Here is a 22,563-nt window from a genome sequence, read left to right as displayed (position 1 = left end):
ACAGCAGTCCTGCCCAATCACCCTCTAACATACGCTTTTGATATTTCTGGCAGAGCAGTACCTTTTAAAGCAGTCATTCTGACAGTGGATTAATATCCACTTCAGAAAAATAGAACTGTATTATTTTTTTTAATGTGTGGATTCCATCCCACTGGCCCTAGTTCTTAAAATGTGAACTGTTGCATAATTGATCATACAAACCCAACAACCAAGAAACATTAATAATTGTCTTCTGTACTTTACTAAACACTTTGTGTTTAATATATTTTAAATTATAAAGAAATTACAAGGAACTCCTAAAAAATTTAATACAAAAATATTACAAGTTAGGACAAATAAGCATTGAGATATGACATTTAAGAAGGAACATGCAGAAAAAGGAGCATAGGGTTAACATTTCATTGTTGACAGAGAGCTTTGGTACAGCAGAGAAAAGCACCATAAAACTACTGTCCATAGTGTCTTTTCCTCCACTGCATTTTGCAAATGAATATATTGGAGAAACAGTAAACTTTCATCTGCTATGTATATAATAGGTTAGAAATTTGGTCTATTCTTAAGTAGAAGAACTATGAAATTAAAAATAACCCCTTCCATGACTACTCAAATGGATCTGTTCTACCTTAAACTTAGATGGATTATAATCCTTAGTAGTCCAACACTTTTTCAAAGTGTTAAATGCAGACCTATTATTAATCTATGCCATGCAATAAAAGTTAACCCTTTGAAAATGAAAGACTGTCAGAAAGTTCTAGCAACTGCAAAAGCTTATCATTTCATAAAACATGACAAGCCTGTCCCTGTGTTAGTTTCTGCTTAAGGAAATGAAACAGAAAAGTAGAAGACCTGAGGAATGTAAGTTTTTAAAAAACAAAACAAAAAAATGTGCTCAATGGTTCTTTTACAAAAGTCTCTAAGTACTCTTAAGAGCTAGGACGAATGGAAACTGGAAGATGCCTGGTATCATTCCTCAAAGATCATAAGGTTTGTTAGAAACTTAAGCAACTAGTAGCTAAGGAAGAAAATTATTTAAGTTCAGTTTATAGGAGACAAAAATGCCATTAAGGAAGTTGAGAACCCGGCCCTAAAATCTTCAGCAACATATACACACGGTTTTGTGCTCAACTGCACACTAAGCAAATGAATCTGAGGTTTCTTTTAGTTTATGTGAAACGATGTCCTTTCAATACAGTATTATTTTTCAAAATAATTCAAAGCAATTGTTTACTTCTTAGCTGATTAAATGCTCTATTATTCTTTAATAAAAATAGTAAATAATCCCTTCATTTAAAAAATTTCATCTCCTGTGAGAAGTAATAAAATAGTAAAATTTGTAATTTTATCTATGGGCTTACTTTAAAGCATGTATCTTAGAAAACAATAACAGTTATGAAAAACAGTGGTTTGGGTTCTGATGGCAGTTGTTGTAACTGATAACAGTACGGGAGAGAATAGACATGTTGTATGTTAGGAAAGCTAACTCAGAGCAAAAAAAGTTTATTCTACAATAGAACATTGGAGGAATAAATGCAATTAAAATGTAAACAAGAAATTGTAAACAAGAAATAGCATCCCTCTCTTTACTTGACTAGTAAACAGTCTATACAAACTACATAGATATCAAAGGTTTTATATATGTACACAGCCAACATAATATCAAAATATATTTTATTCTGGACCTCTTTCAGATCTGATTCAAATTACAGTTGTCAAAGCAATACAATGCAAAGGGAAACTGCAACAACAACAACAAAAAAAAAAAAAAAAAAATGTGCCTAGAAAGGATAAAAGGATCATTGGGGACAAATCATTGTGATGTGGAACCAAAATACATCAGAAGTGTAATTAACATGGTCCAGGACAGCATAGAACATCTATATCAGTCTTCCTTACACAATAATCATGAAAACTGAACAATAAAGTTCTTTAACATGTACAAAAAACTGTCATGGGCTGGTTTACACTTTTACAACAGTTTTAAAGTTAACTGGATAACTAAAGAAATGATGCAGACATTTTAATCCAGTGCTATAGGTAGGCTCACAGAATTAGACCCAAAGGATTTGTAAAAATCAAAATTAGAACATTATAGCTACAATGTCAAGGTCAGGAAAGAAGAGAATTACTTCTGTATTTAGGGATTACAGAGCTACAAAATGCAGTCTGTGTTTGTTTTTAATGAGATGGATAAGTACATCAGACTAGATACAACATGCAGAATGTTTTCTTGAACTTATCCAGAAACGTCAAAGAAAACATTGTGAAACAGCTTACTAGGAAAAAAAAAAATATATATGCCCTAGTTATTCACCCTGCTTCAACATTGTCAACGTAAAGGCAGAAATAAAGAATGCTATTAATACTTCAGAACTACTGATATAAGACATCAAATTTCTAAATCAGTGTATTAAAAAAAGTGAACACTTCCTCTTTTTCTTTCTCTTCTACATTTAACTAGAATCATGTTAAAAAAAAAACTGATATTGGATGTGACACTTCAGAGCTACTACCGGAAGGAGTAATTCATAACTTCCCTACCCTCCTTCCATCCCTGCTGATTCAGAAGGAAAAACAAAAACAAACAAACAAACAAAAAAAAACCAACCAGGGTCTCTTGTAGATTTGCTGCTATTCCCCAAAATGTTGGCATTTGCTGCCATGCCACAATGTTGGTCCACTGAAATAGAATTTCTGTGGAAACAGTTAACAGTAATTCACCAAATGCAAGTACCACCCTTAGCATGTGAGAATAAATGCAGGTTCTATAGAAATGTACAATGTGCTTAAGAAAATGAAAACAGTTTTGAAAAGAGTAAACAGCACTGCATTTGAGATTTGTTTTTCTGCTTACTTACTAAAATTAGGCATTTTTGCTCACATAAGGACAGTCATTCGTGATTCCTTTAAATAGCAAAAATGCATACCCCTCTTCAGGCCTCTATGCATTAATAGTTTACATTACTCTTAACAAAATCATTCTACATAAACAGATAGCTCCTTAAAAATAGTACTCTCTCATTAAATCTGATTTGACAGAAAGAAGTTTAAGGAAAAAAGGAGTGCTTTATAAGTGAAAAAGTACAAATCTTTGGCCTTTCTCTTGACATTTTTATGTCAAAAAGCAAAAAACCTTCATGTAATTCAATCTAATAATTACTTTTTGCACCATAATTTGTTTTTTTACACCACAAAAGGAGGCACTTTCAGTATCTGTAAAAGGTGTTTAATCCTAAAACATACTTACCTAGAGAATTATTAATTAAAACAGAATTCAATATACTCTAAAATCTATCAGGAAATTAAAAGTTACCATTTCTAAAAGTCATTTAAAGTCAATGATGGTACCTGATCAATGACAGAAACGGGGATTGGAACAAATATAAGCACGTATCAGATTTCCTATATGGAGAAGAAAAAAGATATTCCTTTATGAAGTTTAAGAGTGACAGCTGCTCTTTCTTATTCTACTTTAATCAATGTGTATTCTATTCATTCAAGTTTTCCTTTCTATTTTTCCTTATAAGTTTCTTACAGTAGCTTATACAACAATGATATAGAATGAATACCGATACAAAATCTATTAGAATCAGTTGATCTTCAGGAGTAAGTTCTTAGAAAAAAAAGGAAGGAAAAATGAGCCAAGAACCTCAAATAAAGAATTTTGCAGGCTGTGAAACTTGGTCTCCTACAATCGAGTTACTGCTCAAATTCGAAGCAATCTTACTTTTGTCTATTGGAGCAGCATGGTGGCACATCAGCAGGCAATGATGATGTTGAGAACAGCAGCAAAAATAAACAACTGTATGCTCGTAAAGAACCCAAGCCTACAAAATGGATACCTTTCAGATAAAGTTTATACTTAAAAGACCCAAGACTTCAGGATAATAAAGCTCTGTATTTATAATCTTTTAATATGTCCTATTGTGGCTATTATGCTTAAGTAAAATAGCTAAAGATTAAAAAAAAAAAAAAAAGAAAAGATGACAATACCATAAAAATGTAGCTGTCTATTTTGGCAGCTATATTGCAGAACTTCTTGACTATCTTTTAATCAGCTGGGGGGAAAAGTCAATAACTGTATGCAAATGAATAAATTGTCAATATCAAAATACAAAAGTACTATCAATAATCACTCTGACTTTCAGATTTAAATTCAGTGCAATTGACAGATGCATCGCTAAAGGAAAATGCAGCTTAAACCTACTCAAAACATTTGTGTCTATTCCTGGGAGCACATTTAAAAATTATTGCACAGATTTTTAAATTTTTATTTATCTTTTTAAAACAACAACAGAGGTTTACCACAGATGTGGACCTCTAGCAATAAAAGCAGGATTTCAAGTGCCAGATACTCAGCATATTAGGTTTCCTACATAAGTCACAGGGTAATAGTTCTAAATATCTATAATGTGATCCAAAACCCTAAAAACAGCTGGCACAAAACCATCATGAATGACTGCCTCTCTGGATGTAAATTTTAAAAAATATTATTACAGTATCATAGTCCCCACTAACAATAACTGGGGTACATATAACAATGTATTGTGAAATTAAGTGTATTTATTCTCTTTACCAATAGCAAATGCTATCCTACCTTAGTAAAATCAAGACTTGCTTCAAACAATGCTGTTTTGTAAAAATAGCAAAACAACAAATGCTGAAAATCAAAGCTGCATTACTTGGGTTAAATCAGTTTCTACTTAAAACATAGATTAAAATTTTAGTAGTAAAGGCCTCAAAATAATTAGTGACAAATAGTGTTATAAATTTGCTAAGCTTACTAATAAGCAACTCCTTAATTATAATCTTTTGAGATACAAATTTGACAACTATTCTCTTCAAAATTGACACTTGTGGACTTGTGGATACTTACATTAATCATGACAAACCCTGTTGATCACACATATAAACAAAGCCCCATGCTCTCATTTGCAAATTCTGTGTATTTTAGCTTTTAATTGTATGAGCTTAAGAAGAGATTTGCTCTGATACCTATAACTGTAAGAAAATACTTGATATTATAAACAGAGTAAAAGACATGATAGAGTAGTGATTACTGAAAAAAAAAATAGCAGCTTAAATCTACCCATATGTGAAAAAAAAATGTAGTCACAAGTACCACAAATGCAGAATCGGAGCAGCAGGGAGGTTAGTGCAATTATACTTTTTTTTTTGTTGTTTTTAAATTCTGAACCACTGCTATTTAAAAACATCTTGAAGCAAGTCTTTTGTTTTAAAGATTGTTTTTAAACTAAGGTAGCAAACATTTTGCCATGTAATGGCAGTGTTATATGCCGTTATCTTGCTTTGTATAAAGAAAAACAACATAAGAGATTTTTAATACTGGAGTTTGGTTACATTACATATTTCAGCTTCTAAACAGAATGATGGACACTTTGAGAAGCTAATCCTTATCCAGAAACATTTTAATCTCTTAAAAAACAAAGCAAAACAAACAAATAAACAAACAACAAAAAAACCCAAACCTACTTTGCTCCTTTTCACAATAGTGCACATTTTAACCATAATTTAGTTATGGCTACAAAACATCAGAAGATTTTTTTTTATGTATCTTCTCTATGGTATTAAAAAAAAAAATTGTGCCCTTCTAGTCTTTAATTGGCAGAAATATGTCCCAAAAAAGAAACTATTGCATTTAAGCCACATCACCAAAAAAGAACAAAAACAAAACAAACAAAACAAAAACAAACAAACAAAAAAAACAGAGCATAATATCCTTTTACTGATGTGTCTTACAGATTGACATGACCAAAAGTCATATATTTTCATTCACTTTCCAATTCCCCCTTCCACAACATGCACCAATTGAATATATGCTCTGGGAGCCATAAAATGTACCAAACATCTATCTCTTCAAAAGAATGCATTAAAATATTTTTAAGAATTTTTTGTTTAAAAGGTGAAAAAAATATAAACAAGAAACTGATTCACTCCCTTACTTCATGCATCCGTAAACTAAACCGAAAACAAAGTTTAAAAGCAAGAACAAACTACTGCTGCAAGTTTTTGTAAGTCCATTTTCTCTGTACATACAAACTGCTCAACTACTGAAGGGAAAAAAGAATATAATCCATGGTGTCTTCTGATTCAAAGGGGAGAACAAGGCTGTCATTAGTATCCAAAAACTGGTACACATATGGGCTGCTTTTATAACGCCTATTTCTTTCGCTTCTGTTTTTCATATCCAAAACTTCTAAATGCTATTTTAGGGGCACAGCAGATTAGATTCCAGCACTTGGTGAACAGAATTCACAAGCTGTGACAAAATTCTGTCATCTTCAGGGTGCAATTTTGTTTATATACACTGTATGTATATATTTCTTTTAGATTTGGCTGTAGTGGACTGGCCATGGTTCAAGTGGGACTATAGCAGTACATGGGTCAGGGACAGTCATTTTGGCTATGTACACATTCATAGTCGGTCCATGGCTTCCAACTAGTAGCGCTATTTCCGAAGGTCTAATACACAAACCTGTAAGAAATTAAAATAATCAGCCAGTGTGTTAAGAATTTCATTGCACATTTTTAGCTTAATGTTTCTATAGTACATTTTGAAACCTAGTTTTACTTCCTAGTTCACGAAACTGGTAAAGCAACAGTAATCATGGCACTGGGCACTTAACCAACAGAAATCAGATAAATTGTCTCAGTAGATGGAGGAAACACCAATGGCCTAATACTACAGAGAAAAACCATGGCTAAAAGTTTGAAGATTTACTCTCTATTAATTAAAAAGGAGAAAAAGTATGCTCAAAATAGACCATTTCCTATCTCTTGTACCTAAATGAAAAATACCTCATGTTATATTAAGCTATAGCTTCAGAAAGCAGCTAATGGCTAATACCCTCTCTATCTTCCCTTTACTTTTGAGCCTTTGAAGCCACAACTAGTATTTCTATAAAGATTTGGCCAACCTCATCCTGTAAGTCTCTCAGTATCACACATTCCTCAATGCAGGACTCAACTGCCTCTACTCCCCCTTCCCTGGGCCACCAACACTCTTCTGAAAGGAAGACAAGGTAGAAATAGGCATTAAAAAATTCAAATCTCTCTCAGAGTGGTATTCCGCTATGCTCAATTTCGCTAATGAAGGTTTACATTAAAAGTAACTGTCCATTTCTTGATTATGAAGATCCTCTTTCAGCAAACATAACCTATGTTTTGTTTACACTATTTGAACGAAATAAACATGAAAAATGTACAACCTTCAGTAAAAAGGACCAAAACCATTATCAGAAAACTTATTTTGAAAGGAAGACTTTTATAGTCACTACCACAATAAGCCACATTTATTTACTATGCTTACACACCCACCCCCTTGGAAACACTTCATTATACTTACTGAACCATCTGATGCACTGGCTCCAACTTTGTCTCCTGCTGCATTCCAGCAAACTTCAAAAATTCCACCTGTTCCCCTATAGCTGTGAACTAGAGCACCTGTCTAAAAAAATGAAAATCAGAGTCTTAAAAATGAGAGCATATATTATTATAAATCCAAATACTGTGGTAAAATTATATGGCTTTATTTGTCTACCAATCAGAAACAGAATTTAGCTTTGATTCCAAAATAAATACAAGTTTTGAAACACTAGAAATGTGATTATGAGGATCTTTCTATAAAAAGATAACACTTGTCTGCTCTCAACACATCACACATCTCATACACACACACACACACACACACTCGGTTTCTCAACTAGTATTGATACCCATTCTTAGCTAAGGTATCTTTGGCCTCTTTGACACAGTTAATAGCTAGAAGTAAACATTCAATGTGTGGCTTAAAATAAATTGTTGCTGCTGTTGAAGGATGCATGAGTTGGGTCAACATGTGGAGACACAAAATCAAGTCAGAATTTCTTCGACAAAACATCCCGAAGAGAAAACACAATAAGCCTGTAAAGACAATTCGCCAGTAAAGACAATTCCGGTATAAGTCTCCATATGTACTGAGTAGCCCCTAAACTCGGGGAGATATAAAAGGTACCGAAGGAATACATGTGCATTACTCTTGAAAGAGGTTAGAAATTTAAGAGGAAAAAAAAATCGATTCTCCTAGGAAACCAGTCATTAACCTAGGCAAAGAAGAGAGGTTCAGCTGTAACAAATTGGAAACAATGAAACATACGCTTCTGGTGTTCTGCCCTGACAAAGCAAGAAAGTACCCTTCAGTTTTATGATAACTGAAAAAGGTCAAACTCGAGGCAGCAGATCTAAATAAAACGACATGGCAGCAAGGCGTGTACCCTGTAAACACCTCCTCAGACAGCCAACCCTAACTTAATCACTGAGCTAGAAGACCATTTTCCTTTGCTTTCCTCTTCAAAGTCAGTCTGCTAATACTGCAAAACCCACAGGTGTACTGAGACAGCTGATCACATCGGGAAGGTTCAACTGTTGTTTTTACCCCTACCTAAAGTTTCCCAAAATTTAAAAGATTAATGAACAAGTGTAAGCATAGTAAATCTTGACATAACTTCCATGGTTAATTAAGAGAAAGGAATGGCACCAACAAAATCTAAAATCTTTTGATGAATAGAAAGTAAAACGTATAGTACAGTAAATTTTGGGTTAAAAAAAAAAAACCCAACTTTCTTTCAAAAGCACTTCCCAATTTCTAAGCTCAGATTAAGCTATCATTGACCCTAAACAGCACTGTCCACAAGCTAGAGCCAGAATATTCACAAAGACCAACGGATCATCAGCACTACTCAAATATGTATATATGTTCAGACCAGACTTCAATATTTTATCTTAGGTAATGAAATGCTTAGGTAACAGTTCATATGGATGATAATCCAAGTGAGGAAAGAAAAAACTAGATTTATATATGACAAAAGGATGACTTTCTCCTGCACTAAAAACTTACTAGATGCATTTTACTATTTTCAAACTTAAGAGTAAAAATAAAATGACATTTTTTGATGTGCAGTTGTGATACGGCTAAATAGTATGGACAACTGCTCAAATGCCCCCAAGAACCTATCAGTATCTTCCATTAGAATCTTATACATCCGTACCCAAATTTCATTTAAATTGATTTTCTCATAATAAATAAATGACTGAAAATGTATACAACAGGCAGATTATCTATACATTACTTTTATAAAGCTTCTGCTATTCAATCACAAAAAAAGACTAACTTGAAGCAAATACCAAGGGGAAATATAAAGTATTAAAACTAATAAAAGAGATCAGAGAGGTGGATGAATTCAGTCTCAATATGCCAAAACTCAAAATGTTCCAAACATAAGCAACAACCAGTAAGTAAAAGGAATATATTTTTAAAAAGATGCCATTCATAGTTAACAATAATATCCATAAGACACTTCAGAATAAATTAAGACAAAAGACCTTCATAAAGAAATTATAAAACTTTAATGAAGGGGGAAAAACTTAATGAGGGGAGATTTAGAAAGTTACTTGTTAAAAATATGCTAATGATGCAGCTATATAAAAATACAAATGTCTACCAATGGAGAACAAAAGAATCTATAAATAAACCACAATAAGAACTTGGTATATGAAAAAAATGGCATCATGAAGCTGCAAAGGGATAAACAGTATTGAGACAATTGGCTATCATTAGATATTAAAATCAGATCTCTACCTCCCATCATATATATAAATCAATTCCAAGAGAGTTAAAAACCTAAATGAAAAAATAAAATAGTGAAAGTATAAAAATGAAAGAATCTTAATAATTTTATTCCCAAACAGATTCAGGAAGCTACTTACAAGGGATCAAGAAGAAAATGGGAGCAAGACTTCACAGTATATACCTTTTTAGTGTTTCAAGGGGACCAGTGGAATGTATAACTTAAAAATGATAACTTGAAATTGATGATTTATGCAAAAATAGTCCAACCAACTATGATGATCAGCTACACAAAGAGCGACAACCCACAGTAATTTATTACAAGTGTGCTCTGACCATCTAAGAGCTGACCACTGATTGGTGGGGAGGAGGGTGAGAGGGTGGGGGGAGAGAGTCAAGTGATTGCTATTAAAAAAAGAAAAAAAAAAGTACATGGAGCATAAACACTAAACAGGTGAGAGGATGAAAAAATTAGAGCAACTGGCTGTTTTCTCCAATTTTAGGAAAGGATCTCTATGAAGTACTGTCTCTACACAGGTAGACTAGTTTTTTGTTGTTTTTGAAAGAGCGAGCAAGCGAGCGAGTGTGCACACAAGTGGGGGAGAGGAGAAAATCTCAAGCTGGTTCCACACCCAGCGTGAGCCCCCCAGTCTAACCCAATGTGGGGCTCAATCCCACAGTCCTAGAATCATGAACTGAGCTAAAATCAAGAGTCTCATGCTCAACTCAACTGACTGAGCTATCCAGGCACCCCAAGACAGAACATTTTAATTGTGTTCAGCCATAAAATTTTGTCCTTTAGTACATTTAGTACATATGCTCATACATAGTTCCTTCAAAAACAATTCTTTTAGAAAATAAAGAAATTAGGGCACCTGAGTGGTTCAGTCAATTAACCATTTGGCTTCACCTCAGGTCATGATCTCACAGTTGGTGAGTTCGAGCCCCGCATCCGGCTCTCTGCTGTCAGTGTGGAACCTGCTCTGGATCCTTGGGATCCCTCCCCGCCCACACGTGCACATACTTTCTCAAAAATAAAACATTTTACAATATCATGAAAATAAATAAATTACATCACTTATGTAAACATGTATCTCGAACTCTCACATTTTGTGTCTGGAAAATGTTGAGGAAAAAATACAATCTAAATCTATTTCTAAATTCTTGTCTACATCAGGAAAATGTAACTTCAATTGGTTTCGGTCTTCATCTTTAAATTCAAAAAAAGTACTCTAAGAATTAAACTAATGTCATCAAAGTAATGACAACCCAAGGAGAGCAAATGCTGGTTAGTACCTATGAAACCATGTGATGATGTCAATAATTGAGACATACCTGTGTGTTCCAGATGTGCACACATTTGTCAAAGGAACCGCTTGCCAGGTACCTGCCATCAGGACTGAAAGCCACACTGTACACAGGCTCTTGGTGTTTTGTCAAAGTATGGATGCAAATTCCTCGGTCTACGTCCCATAATCTAACAGTAGAATCAAAGGATGCACTGACAAAGGAGGAAACAAAAAGACTTTAAAAACAATGAAATACACACAAGTCCCACCCACAATCTAGAATATTCAGTCATTCTTAGTAGGAAGACACAAATTCCTTATGAAACCAGATTGGGCTGTTAAGAAGAAAGTGTCTGGAAGCAAAGCTGCAACAGGAAAAAAGGCAGCTTAAGGTCATTTCCAAGTCTCTAACTGAAAAACAAAATGAGCTAAATTCACCATATTCCCTTCCCCTCCCCCCCCCACCTTTTCTTTTAACATAGACTCTGTGCCTCAATGTGGGGCATGAATCCACAACCCCGAGATCAAGACCTGAACTAATCAACTGAGCCACACAAGCACTTTTTCTTACTAATTTTTCCCCTTCCTCTTTAAATAATTCTTTTATATTAATTGATCCATGGTTCTGAACAATGTGCTGACTATATTTTTAACTTTATCTTTTTTTTATGCTGAAGAAACATTACTGCACTATACCTCAATTACTTGAGTTTTAATCAATACTTGATTATCATCAGTAAAAGTTCAATAACTCCAAATATTAAAATCCTTTATGGTCTGAAATAAGAATAAAACTCTGGGTTTAGAGGTTTCCATCAAAAAATTATTCCTTGCAGGATACATTCCCATTTCACGGACTCTTTCCTAACTCTGTTATATGTATTAGAAGCTTTATTTGTGGCAGACTCATAAAAGGAGGAGAAAACAGAAATATTACCTTGCTAACATAAGGTTGGCATTTGGATTATTTGTCCCTGGCCCTGTTGGACTCCATTTGATGGTATAAATTTCTTTATTATGTGCTTGCAAATCATGGACACAATTGTCTTGTTTCATACTCCATATCTAAGTAAAAAAGAAAAATGTGTATAAATTATATTTTCCCCATAAAAAGGGTACATTTACTACTTTGCCAATTCAAAATATACGTACTGTAGCCAAAACAAGATTCGAGCTCAAGAGAATATTTGGAAAGACATTAAAATGTAGAATATATTTACCACTCTTTTAAAAATGACAAATTAGCTTAAAGTCCTTTCCAAATGTTCACTATCGTGAGGCTTCTAGAATGAATTAACTGTAGTTCTAGAGATTAACTTGAGAACTTCAGATGGTATAAACTTCCAACATTCAGTGAATCCCTTGGACAATGATCCTAAGATTTTTAAGGCGTTAGTTTTAACACTGTTCCTTAAATAAAAGATCTACATTGTAAATTCCTCTTAGAATTTAGAATCAGAAAACGTTTTGTAACAGAGAAGGGCAAACAGAACTTGCAAATAATACGATTCGTGTATGACACCAAAGCAAAAGCAACAAAAACAAAAAGCCAAATGGAAATACAAAATTACAACAAAGTAAAAAGGAAACTGACAGAATAGGAGAAAATATAGGCAAACCACATATCTAGTAAAGGGTTAATTTTGGAAAAATACAAAGAACTCCTACAACTCAACAACAAAAACCCTAACAATCCAATTTAAAAACAGGCAAAATGACTTGAATAGACATTTCTTCTAAGAAGGTCTACAAATGGCCAATACACATGTGAAAAGATGTTCAATGTCATTAGCCATAAGGGAAATGCAAATCAAAACAACAATGAGATATCATTTCACACCTGTTAGGATGGCTCTCACAAAATAAAAAAGGTAATAAATTATCACAAATGTGGAGAAATGAGACCCCCTGTTACACTGTTGGTGAGAATGCAAAATGTTATAGCCACTATGAAAAAAAGTATGGTGATTCCTCAAAAAAATCAAAATAGAACTACCAGAGGATCCAGCAATCCTACCTCTGGATATTTATCCAAAAGAACTGAAATCAGGATCTCAAAAATACATCTGCACTCTCTGTTCATTGCAGCCTTTAAAAGCCAAGCTAAGGAAACAACCGGTGTCCATCAATGGATGAATGGATAAATAAAAATATACATTGTATGTATATACATACAATGGAGTATTTGTTATTCAGCCTTAATAAAAAGAGGAAATCCTGAAATACGCAACAATATGGATGAATCCTAAGGACAAATACTGCGTGATTCCATTTACACGAGGTATCTAAAAAAGTCAAATTCATAGGAGCGAAGAAAAGAATGGTGGTTGCTAGAAGCGGAGGGGAAAAGGACAGCTAACTAACCAGCGTTAACATTTCAGTTCTACAGACCTGCTGCACAGGACTGTGCCTACAGGGAACAATCCTGTACTGTACACTTAAAAATCTGTTAAAAAATATCTCATGTTGAGTTTTCTCACCATAATAAAATGTAAGTTTAGAAAATGACTCATAGAATAAACCACGAAAAGTAACAATGCAATAAAGTTAAAATGGTAAGTAGAGAATCAGGCTTTCTTGAGTTGAAAATATACATGTATTCTTTATATTCTAGGTATTTACTACTGCATGTAAATAAACTCCACAAATGTTTTAAAACTTAATTTTATTTGACCTTCCAATGGCACTGCTACTGTTAACCACTCCCATCCATCACATCTCCCTTGAAACATTCTTCCCTAAACACTCTCTTTTCCATTTGGGTCATTCCTTCTTTGTTTCCTTTTGGAAACTCATTCTTCTTGAGCGGGTAATTACTGGAGTTTAAGACTTTTTGTTTTTAAGGTTTCCCTCTTTTCTTACTCTGTACTTTCTACCTATGCCACTTCCTCCATGTCTTTGGATTTGAATGGCTACCCATCTGCAGAAAATTTCCTAATTTTTATATCAAGGTTGTAGTTCTCTGAGCATCGCACCTACCTACCACCTCCATCTGCATGGCTCAAATCACTATTCAGGCTCTGCATGATCTTTTAACTCACGTTTATTGATCCATCTTGTTTCTGCTTTAAAATTCTGACCTTTTGTTACTGTTAGGACAAACACCTCGCCTAAACTTTCTAGTTCAAACTCATCTCTCTAACTGCAACTCAGTAGGCTCTCCAGCCACTGGTCCTCTTTCATGTCCACTTCTGTGTCATACTCAGCTCGCAGAGACGAAAGCATTAAGAGAAGCCTTTTTACTAGCAATGTTTGCAAGGGAGCCCAGGCTTGAGAAAAACTAAAACCACAGCAGGTGCTTAATGAAAACCCCCCACCAGGTTACCAAGGTTACGTTTAGTTTGTTCACGGGAGGGAAGGAAAAGCAGTGTCCCTTCATGATTAGCCCATCTGTAAGGGTCATCACGCCTGGAGTCACTGGCATTACAAAGTTAAGGATAAATTTATTTTCACAAGAGTTAGTATTTTGCAGGAAAGGGCTCAAAACTTCATTAATATTGGAGATTAGTATTAGGTTGTTCTTTATCTCAAAATGCTTTTTTTCTCTAAATGTGACTGTGCATAGGTGCAAAGTGTTAGTTTTGCTTTTAGTCACACTGACAAGAAAAACATAAATTCATGTCAAGCTGCAGATGTTGGCTTGTCAACTAGGCTCACTTACCAACTAAGCAATTCTGTGCTTTACATCAGTTTCCCAGCAAGGATGATATGCATTTACACCACAGCAAAATCAAATTATACAATTCAAAGGATTTTAGTAAAAGACACAAATGCTACAAAGATTTGTGTTACCTATTAGTCCACTTTTTTCATTTGTAAATAAACTTTAATTACACCAATATGACCTTACAGTAGTAAAGACAACTTAAGACATGTTTCTTAGGATCACAATTCCTATCATTCTTTTATTATTTTAAATGTTTATTTATTTTGAGAGAACATGTGTGTGGGGGAAGGGGAGAGGGGGGCAGTGAGAGAGCACATGAGCAGAGGAGGGACAGAGAAAGGAAGAGAGAAACCGAGAATCCCAAGCGGGCTCCACACTGTCAGCACATAGCCCTACTCTGAGCTCGATCTCACAGTGAGACCATGACGAGCGGAAATCAAGAGTGGGATGCCTAATCCACTGAGCCACCCAAGCACCCCCACATGTTATTTTAAATAGAATTTATTTGCCATATTTAAACACTTGAAGCACTACACAAAATAAAATATAAAACAGAATGACTAACTATTAAAAAGAAGAGTTAAGTTCTGACCCAGGTTTAAGCAATTAATGAATGGTAAGAGACATCTTCAACAATCTCACCATGCCCAGAGCGGCCACGCTGTATGGCACCCCCAGTGCATTTTCCCCCACTACCCGAATTACCTTCAAAGTCATGTCATCAGATCAGGAGGCCAGAAGATTGCCAGTTGGGTCCCATTTGATAGCATTTACTTCATTCTAAAAACAACAGTAAATATTCACATTTTCATTTTATAGACTTGGTTGCTCTTTGGATATTAAACATACATATTTCAAAACCGCTCTGTAATATTATTCATCATAACCACTTTAAAGGGGGAAAATGGTTACTCACAGTGTGTCCCTGGAATGTTTTAATAGGTCTGTCTTGTCCTAGTTTACAGACATGAATGCACATATCTGTACTACAAGAAGCAAAGGTGTTGTTGCTCTGCCAGTCAACATCCAATGCTGGTGCTGAAAAGGAAAAAGCGCTAGGTTTGCATTCATTCCACAAGCACTGAAATCTAGGAGCTTTACTTTTAAACATGAAACATGTTGGACATGAAACATGCTAATAAGAACTTAAACATTTTACTTTATAATTTTTTGGGGGGGGAATAATGGAGAAATTTTATTTCTTATTGTTTAGAAAAGCTGCTTGCATTTTCTTAAGAACTGTACAAAGTATTTCTGATTTTAAAATACTTCTAAAATATTTTTAGAAATCAGAAATATTTTGGCCTAGATGGAGAAAAAGGACTGGGTGTTCAGTCATAATTCCATTTTATTTATTTATTTTTTTTTACAAATAGTTTATTGTCAAATTAGTTTCCACATAACACTCAGTGCTCATCCCCACAAATGCCCTCCTCCATGCCCATCCCCCCTCCCCCCCACATCCATCAGTCCTCAGTTTTTGTCAGCATTCAAGAGTCTCTCATGGTTTGCCTCTCTCCCTTTCCCCCACCATTTCCGCCCTTCTTCTCCCCCTTGTTCCTCCGTCAAGTTCCTCCTAATCCTCCTATACGTGCAAACATATGATATTTGTCCTTCTCTGCCTGACTTATTTCGCTCAGCATAACACCCTCAAGGTCCATCCATGTTGCTACACATGGCCAGATTTCATTGTTTCTCATTGCCATGTAGTATTCCATTGTATACATAAACCACATCTTGATCCATTCGTCCATTGATGGACACTCAGGCTCTTTCCATGTTTTAGCTATTGTGGAGAGTGCTGCTATGAACATTGGGGTACATGTGCTCCTATGCCTCAGCATTTCTGTATCCCTTGGGTAAATTCCTAGCAGTGCTATTGCTGGGTCCTAGGGGAGTTCTAGTGTTAGTTTCCTTAGGAACCTCCACACTGTTTTCCAGAGGGGCTGTACCAGTTTACATTCCCTTTACTTTATAATTTTTAAGAGTCATATTATTTTTTTTAATTATAGTACCTAAATATCATAAATATTAATACATTTCAGTTTAGTTGTCTGTAACAGAAAGTACACTGACCTGGTAACCAGATTAGGATTCCTGAGAGCTTGCTCTATAAATTACTAGCACTGGAGTCTTGGGATCTCATTGGTAAAAAATTAAATGTGATGTCATTACTTCCTTTTATTTTTAAAATTCTCTTTAGTATTCACTGGACAAGTTCTACCAATCCCTAACCACTGGACTCTAAGCAAGTCACTTAAGCTTTCATGCTATTTTCCTCATCTGAAAAAAGGGGATAAAGCCTTTTAAGCTTAGTACACAAGGAAACAGAGAATCAAGTGAGATGATGTGTGTGAAAAGTACTTTGTAAATTACAAGTTAGACAAATGTTATACTGAATAATTTCCATTATCCACTCAATAAGTGGAATATTGCATATGATTGCAAAAACATTTTCTTATAAGCGATTCTTGTCAAATACTCCTTAAAATGTATATCACTGAATTCAAAGCCTCACATGCCCCAAAGCTGGCCAGCAATTAATACTTATTTTAGCTCTAATGTGTTTGGAGATATGTTCTTTTCATTTCCCCTGCTCCAAGGTGCAAAGGTTCTCTATACTTAGCAATGCAGATTAAGGTAATGATAGCAAGTAACTGCGTTAAGCAATAGGAGCATACAAAAAACAAAGGATTTAGAGCAGTACAGACACACTATGACCCATTAACTAAGAGTAGTTTTTACATTTCACTGGGTTAAGGGGTAGGGATTAAAAAGTGACACATAATCAAAAGAAGACCTATGAATATAAAAATCATGCAAAACTCAGATTTTAGTGTCCTTATAGAATTTTATTAAAACCTACCTAAGCTTATTTGGTTACTTATTACCCATGGCTGCTTTACACTAAAACGGCAGACTCAACTGGCTGCCACAGAGATTCTACAGCTTGTAAGCCTAAAAAAGTTCCTTTTTTGCCCTTCACAGAACAAGTTTGTCATTTCGAGCACGCACTCAGAGACAAGGAGAAAAACAGGGAAGTTGAAGTTAAGCTATGTAGCCCCATTATTAGAGATATAAAGTATTTAATAAAGTAGGTCAGAACTGGTATCTATGGGGGAAAAACCACTTCCTCATTGTATATATCTATGTATAGTAGTAAATGGCTATTTTTATATTGAGCATATTACAAATAGGTATTTTGAGCACTGTTAAGACTGACAAACCAAGGAATGTATCATGTGTAAGAGCTTACAACTATGGAAAGGAACAGCAAAAAGAAGAAATAAAGCATTTACGACTCAAAATGGAGAATTTTATCAGGAATTTCAAAACTACAACAAGACATTTAAAAAAATGACAAAAGACAACAAACAATAGTGAAATGGATTGAAAAACTAAAATCCAAAATATAGCTCAAGAAAGCTAATGGTAATAATATAACCAGACAATGCAGAAGCACTAAGTTTGGGTGTACTTCTACAATGAACACCCAAGAATCAGGATACTACTTGGACTGAGTCAGTAAAGGAAAATAATACAGGCAAGAAAGAAACAGGACAGTTTAATAGAAGCTTGCTATGGAAGCGGTATGGAATTTAATATTATATGGAATTACCATATTTAATCCTCTCCCAAAGCAACCTTATGAAAAATACAGTGGGAATATAACAATACGAATATAAATTCACATTTTGTACAAAATTTTCAAATTATGAACATTCCTACCTGGTTAAAAAAATAACCAAGTCACACATAATTTTAGCACTGTTGAGCAGGGTGAAGTGCAGGGTTTTACTCCGTTACCATCATAAGGCAACATGGCTAGAGGGGGGTCCGCGACCTCCCTCCCTTGCACACCCTCTTTACCCAAACTGTGTGTCTAATTCCTAGCTTCTGCATGCTTAGGTGCTACGGGGCTCCAGTGGCAAATTTCTTCAGAGAACCGCCTTGTTCTGCTGCTATCTCCATCCCCCCACTCCACAAGATGGCCAGTGCCCAATGGCTGGTGGTATATAGGTGAGTTTGGAGGAAAAGAGGGAGCTTCAAAAACCTAGGATATGGTTCAAGGTGAGAAACTCCAAGGTGTAATAAACAATTCAAAGCCCAGCCTGGATTAGGCTAAGGCCAGGCACTCTTCCCCAGAAACTGTCCCCTCTTCCTTGATTCCCTCCTGTTCTCTATAATTCCTCACTTGTTCCTCCTGAGAGTGTTTCCTTAATAAATCACTTCACTCAAATCCTTGGCTCAAGGTCTGCTTCCAGAAGAATCCAACTTAAAGCAGCCAGCAAACAAAAATACAGGCCAACTTTGATCAGTATGTATGAGTTCTGCTGCTGTCTGTATGCATCACATCATCTTAGAGCTTGTCGATGACTGTCCTGTTTGTTGTCTGCTTATTCTCAGGGCCATTCCTGACACACTCTGTCCTGATATACTCTACATGCAGAGGGGGGACTCTTGCAAATTACATATCCCAGGCTCCTGTGCTTGCTGGTTTCCAGATGGGTTCATACAGTGAAAGATATTGGCAAGAGACCATGGTCAAGTGGGATTCTGCCTTCTCTATAGTCTCAGGTATTCTGCACTTGTTATACTCTGGGTTACTACATTCCTGTTTACTACATATACCTGTTTTTGACTCTTCCAAGACCTTTACAACTATTTCCTTGTATTAAATTCCCCTTCTTGGACTACCTGGTTTAGATTGTTTTCATGTCTGCCATCTGCCTCAGTACTACACTTTCATTTTGACACTAAACATTACTATAGAAGATATCATTTGAAAAAATAATTTTGTTCTAATGTTAAATGGTAGGGGAAAAAAGGCCCAACATTTCTAATAAACTTAAAAAACAAAAGTATAATAAAATGCTATGAAGAATGCTAAGTAACTGTCATGATACATCAGGATCTTATTTCGATGCAGAAAATAAGAAGTGGCATGCAAATAAGTATACCATTAGGTTCAGAACAAAACAGAAAGAAACTGTATGGCCAGGTGAAGGTTAACTGGGGGAAGCTGGGAAATGCTGCTACATGAATCGTAGGATTTATGCTCTGTGATATGCCTAGCTCATAAAATACAATGATTACAAAACTGGGTATAATCTAAGAACACATAGCTCCTCGCTTTGTATTTATTTCTAAAATGAGTGTAGGTAATGCCAGTTCTTTAGGATAGAAATGCATATCTACTGGGCACCTAGCTGGCTCAGTCAAAAGGAGCATGCAACTCTTAATCTCAGGGTTGCAAGTTTGAGCCCAGGGTTGGGTACAGAAATAAAGAATTTAAAAACAGAGAAATGCATTTCTAATAAAATGCATTTTTCTGTAAGTAATATGTGAGAGTTGCTAATACTGATCTCATTTTATTCATGACAGAAGAGAGAAAGAAAAGTTACACAATCCTTTAAACTCTGGGAGCTAAGATTGAAATTTTTGTGTTCTGCAATTTGATATATTTTTGTTACTCCCTCCATCCTTCATAATTTAAAAAGGTAATGAATGACCAAACCTATGCAGTAAGGAAAGAACGGCTTTTATTACTCATTTACATTTTTTAGAAACAGCTTTATTGAAATATAAATCACATACCATAAAATTCATCCATTTAAAGTGCATAATTCAATGGGTTTTGGTATATTTTTTTATTAATTTTGAAATACTATGGTCGTATGTAACATAAAATTTGTCATTTCATTAAGTGGATAATCAGTGGTATTAATTACACTCACAAGGCTGTGCAGCCATCACCACTATTTCCAAAACTCTTTCATCATCCCAAACAGAAACTCTGTAGCCATCAAGCAATAACTCCCTATTCCTCCCACCCCTGAATGCTGAGAACCTCTAATTTTTTACTTTTTGTCTCTATGAATTTGCCTGTTCTAGATATTGACTATAAGTAGAATCATATGATTTGTCTCTATGTGTCTGCTTTATTTCACTGAGCACATGTGTTAGGTTCACTAATGTAGCATGTTTCAGAACTTAATTCCTTTTCATGGCTAGATAACAACCCATTGTATGTATAGATCACATTTTGTTTACCCATTCGTCTGTTGGACACTGTGTTGTTTCAACCTTTTGGCTACTGTTGCAGATTCTTGTAACATGACATACAAGAATCTGTTTACATCCCTGCTTTCAGTTCTTTTGGAGATATACCTAGGTGCAAAACTGCTGGAACGTAACATGGTAATTCTATGTTTAGCTTTTTGAGGAACTGTCACACTGCATTCCACAGTGACTTTACCACCTACTAGCAAAGTACAAGGGCCTTAATTTCTCCACATCCTCATGAACATTATGACTTTTTATAGCCATACTAATGGGTATGAAATGGCCACTCATTGCAACTCATCTGTAATCATGATTCTATGCTTTATGCAAGAGTGTATAAGGGAAAAAATTTAGCACAGCAATTAAAATACGGTAACTTAAAAAGCATGGTAGACTTCTATTTCTGGTCAAGATGAAGTAACAGGGACCAAATTTACCCTCTGCCCAAAACGACAATAAAACTTAACAAAATACATGAAATAACAATTTAAGACACTAGACTTGGGGCAATGAAAGACAGTAGTTCCTGAAATAATGGAAACCAACCACCACAGTGCTCTTAAAATTGCCCAAGCTTATAAATTGGGGGGAGGAGTCCAAGTCTTGGCATAGGAAAGAGGAATCTCTCTGCAGGGATCAATGAAATTCCTGAGCTGAGGACAAAGCTGAGAATCTGGAGAGGCCGAGACAGGTGGAATTCACAGGACATTACAGGAAAAGAGAGAGCTATGCAGACAGAGATGTCAATAAGTAGTAGTTAGAAGTAAATTTATAGCACTAAACATCTATATTAGAAAAGGAAAAAGGTCTCAAATCAGTGACCTCAACTTCCACACCAAGAAAAAAGTAAATTAGACACTGAAAGCATGATATATAAAAGAATAAATAATTTATGAAACTCATCAACATTAATAACTCCTGATTTTCCAGGGATACTGGTTTTTGGTTTGGTTTGGTTTGAAGTAGAGTTGGCACAGAGGGATTCTGTTAAAACAATGCAAAATCAAGCCACAGACTCCAAGAAAGCATTTATAAATACCTGTTAAACTTGTGTCCAGAATAAAAAAGTCACAACACTCAGTAACAAAAAAACAGTAAGTTAAAGGTCCAAAGATTTGAATAGACACTTTACCAAATAAGATCTACAGATGGTAAACCGTACATGACAAGATGCTCAATGTCATTAGTTATTAGGAAATGCAAACTAAACCACAGTGGAATAGCAATACCCATTGATTATAGTAGCTCCAATTAATGACACTAACCACTTATCAAGTGCTGGCAAGGACATGGAAGGACTAAAATGTCTACCTCTGGTGCAAATGTAAACCAATTTGGAAAATGTAAACTTTGGAAAAACAATTCAGCAGTTTACTAACAAGTTTACTAACAAGTATACCTCCCACTAACTATTCCATTCTTAGATATTTACATGGGATCAATGAAAGCACAAGTCCACATAAAGCCCTGCACATGAATATTGATAGCGGTTTTATTTATATAGCCCAAAAAACTGGAAACAGCCCAAATTTGCTTCAACAGGTGAATGGATAAAGTGTGGTATATCCACACAATGGAATACCATTCATCATTATACAGAGTGAGAGAAGCCAGATGAAAAAAGAATACATACAGTGTGATTCCATTTACATAATGTAAACTAATGTATGATGAAGAAAGACCATGAGTGGCTTTGTCTGGGCATGAGGGGAGAGATCACGAAGGCCCAGGAGGAAACTTCTGAAACTAACAGGTGTGTGTTCATTACCTCTCAAGTGTGGTGATGGTTTCAATGGTTTATGCACACGTCAAAATATACCAAATTGCACAGTTTAAATATGTATAGCTCATTTTATGACCATTGTAAGTTCAAAAGACAAAATGCATGGCAAGAAAGAATATCATGGATAAAAAGCATA

At 35.1% G+C, this 22,563-nt stretch overlaps 1 protein-coding gene across 1 annotated transcript in view; it reads right to left on the bottom strand.

Annotated features, from left to right (window-relative positions):
* Positions 1-1,651: 1,651 nt before the first annotated feature.
* LOC120220111 (F-box-like/WD repeat-containing protein TBL1XR1) overlaps positions 1,652-22,563 on the bottom strand; it is a 179,136-nt gene continuing 158,224 nt past the window's right edge. Inside the window, exons 11-16 of the mRNA XM_039217109.1 lie at positions 15,495-15,616; positions 15,284-15,358; positions 11,849-11,976; positions 10,958-11,123; positions 7,364-7,465; positions 1,652-6,493 (exon numbers count right to left, since the gene is read on the bottom strand). Of these exons, the coding sequence (XP_039073040.1) occupies positions 15,305-15,358; positions 15,495-15,616 (176 nt within the window). The 3' untranslated portion in view covers positions 1,652-6,493; positions 7,364-7,465; positions 10,958-11,123; positions 11,849-11,976; positions 15,284-15,304. The remainder of the gene's footprint in view (positions 6,494-7,363; positions 7,466-10,957; positions 11,124-11,848; positions 11,977-15,283; positions 15,359-15,494; positions 15,617-22,563) is intronic.

Source organism: Hyaena hyaena, unplaced genomic scaffold (genome assembly GCF_003009895.1).
Source record: "Hyaena hyaena isolate Hyena2069 unplaced genomic scaffold, ASM300989v1 scaffold_671, whole genome shotgun sequence".
Taxonomy (NCBI): Eukaryota; Metazoa; Chordata; class Mammalia; order Carnivora; family Hyaenidae; genus Hyaena; species Hyaena hyaena.
The sequence above is the reverse complement of the archived record's forward strand: the minus strand, read 5'-3'. Positions and strand labels throughout refer to the sequence as shown.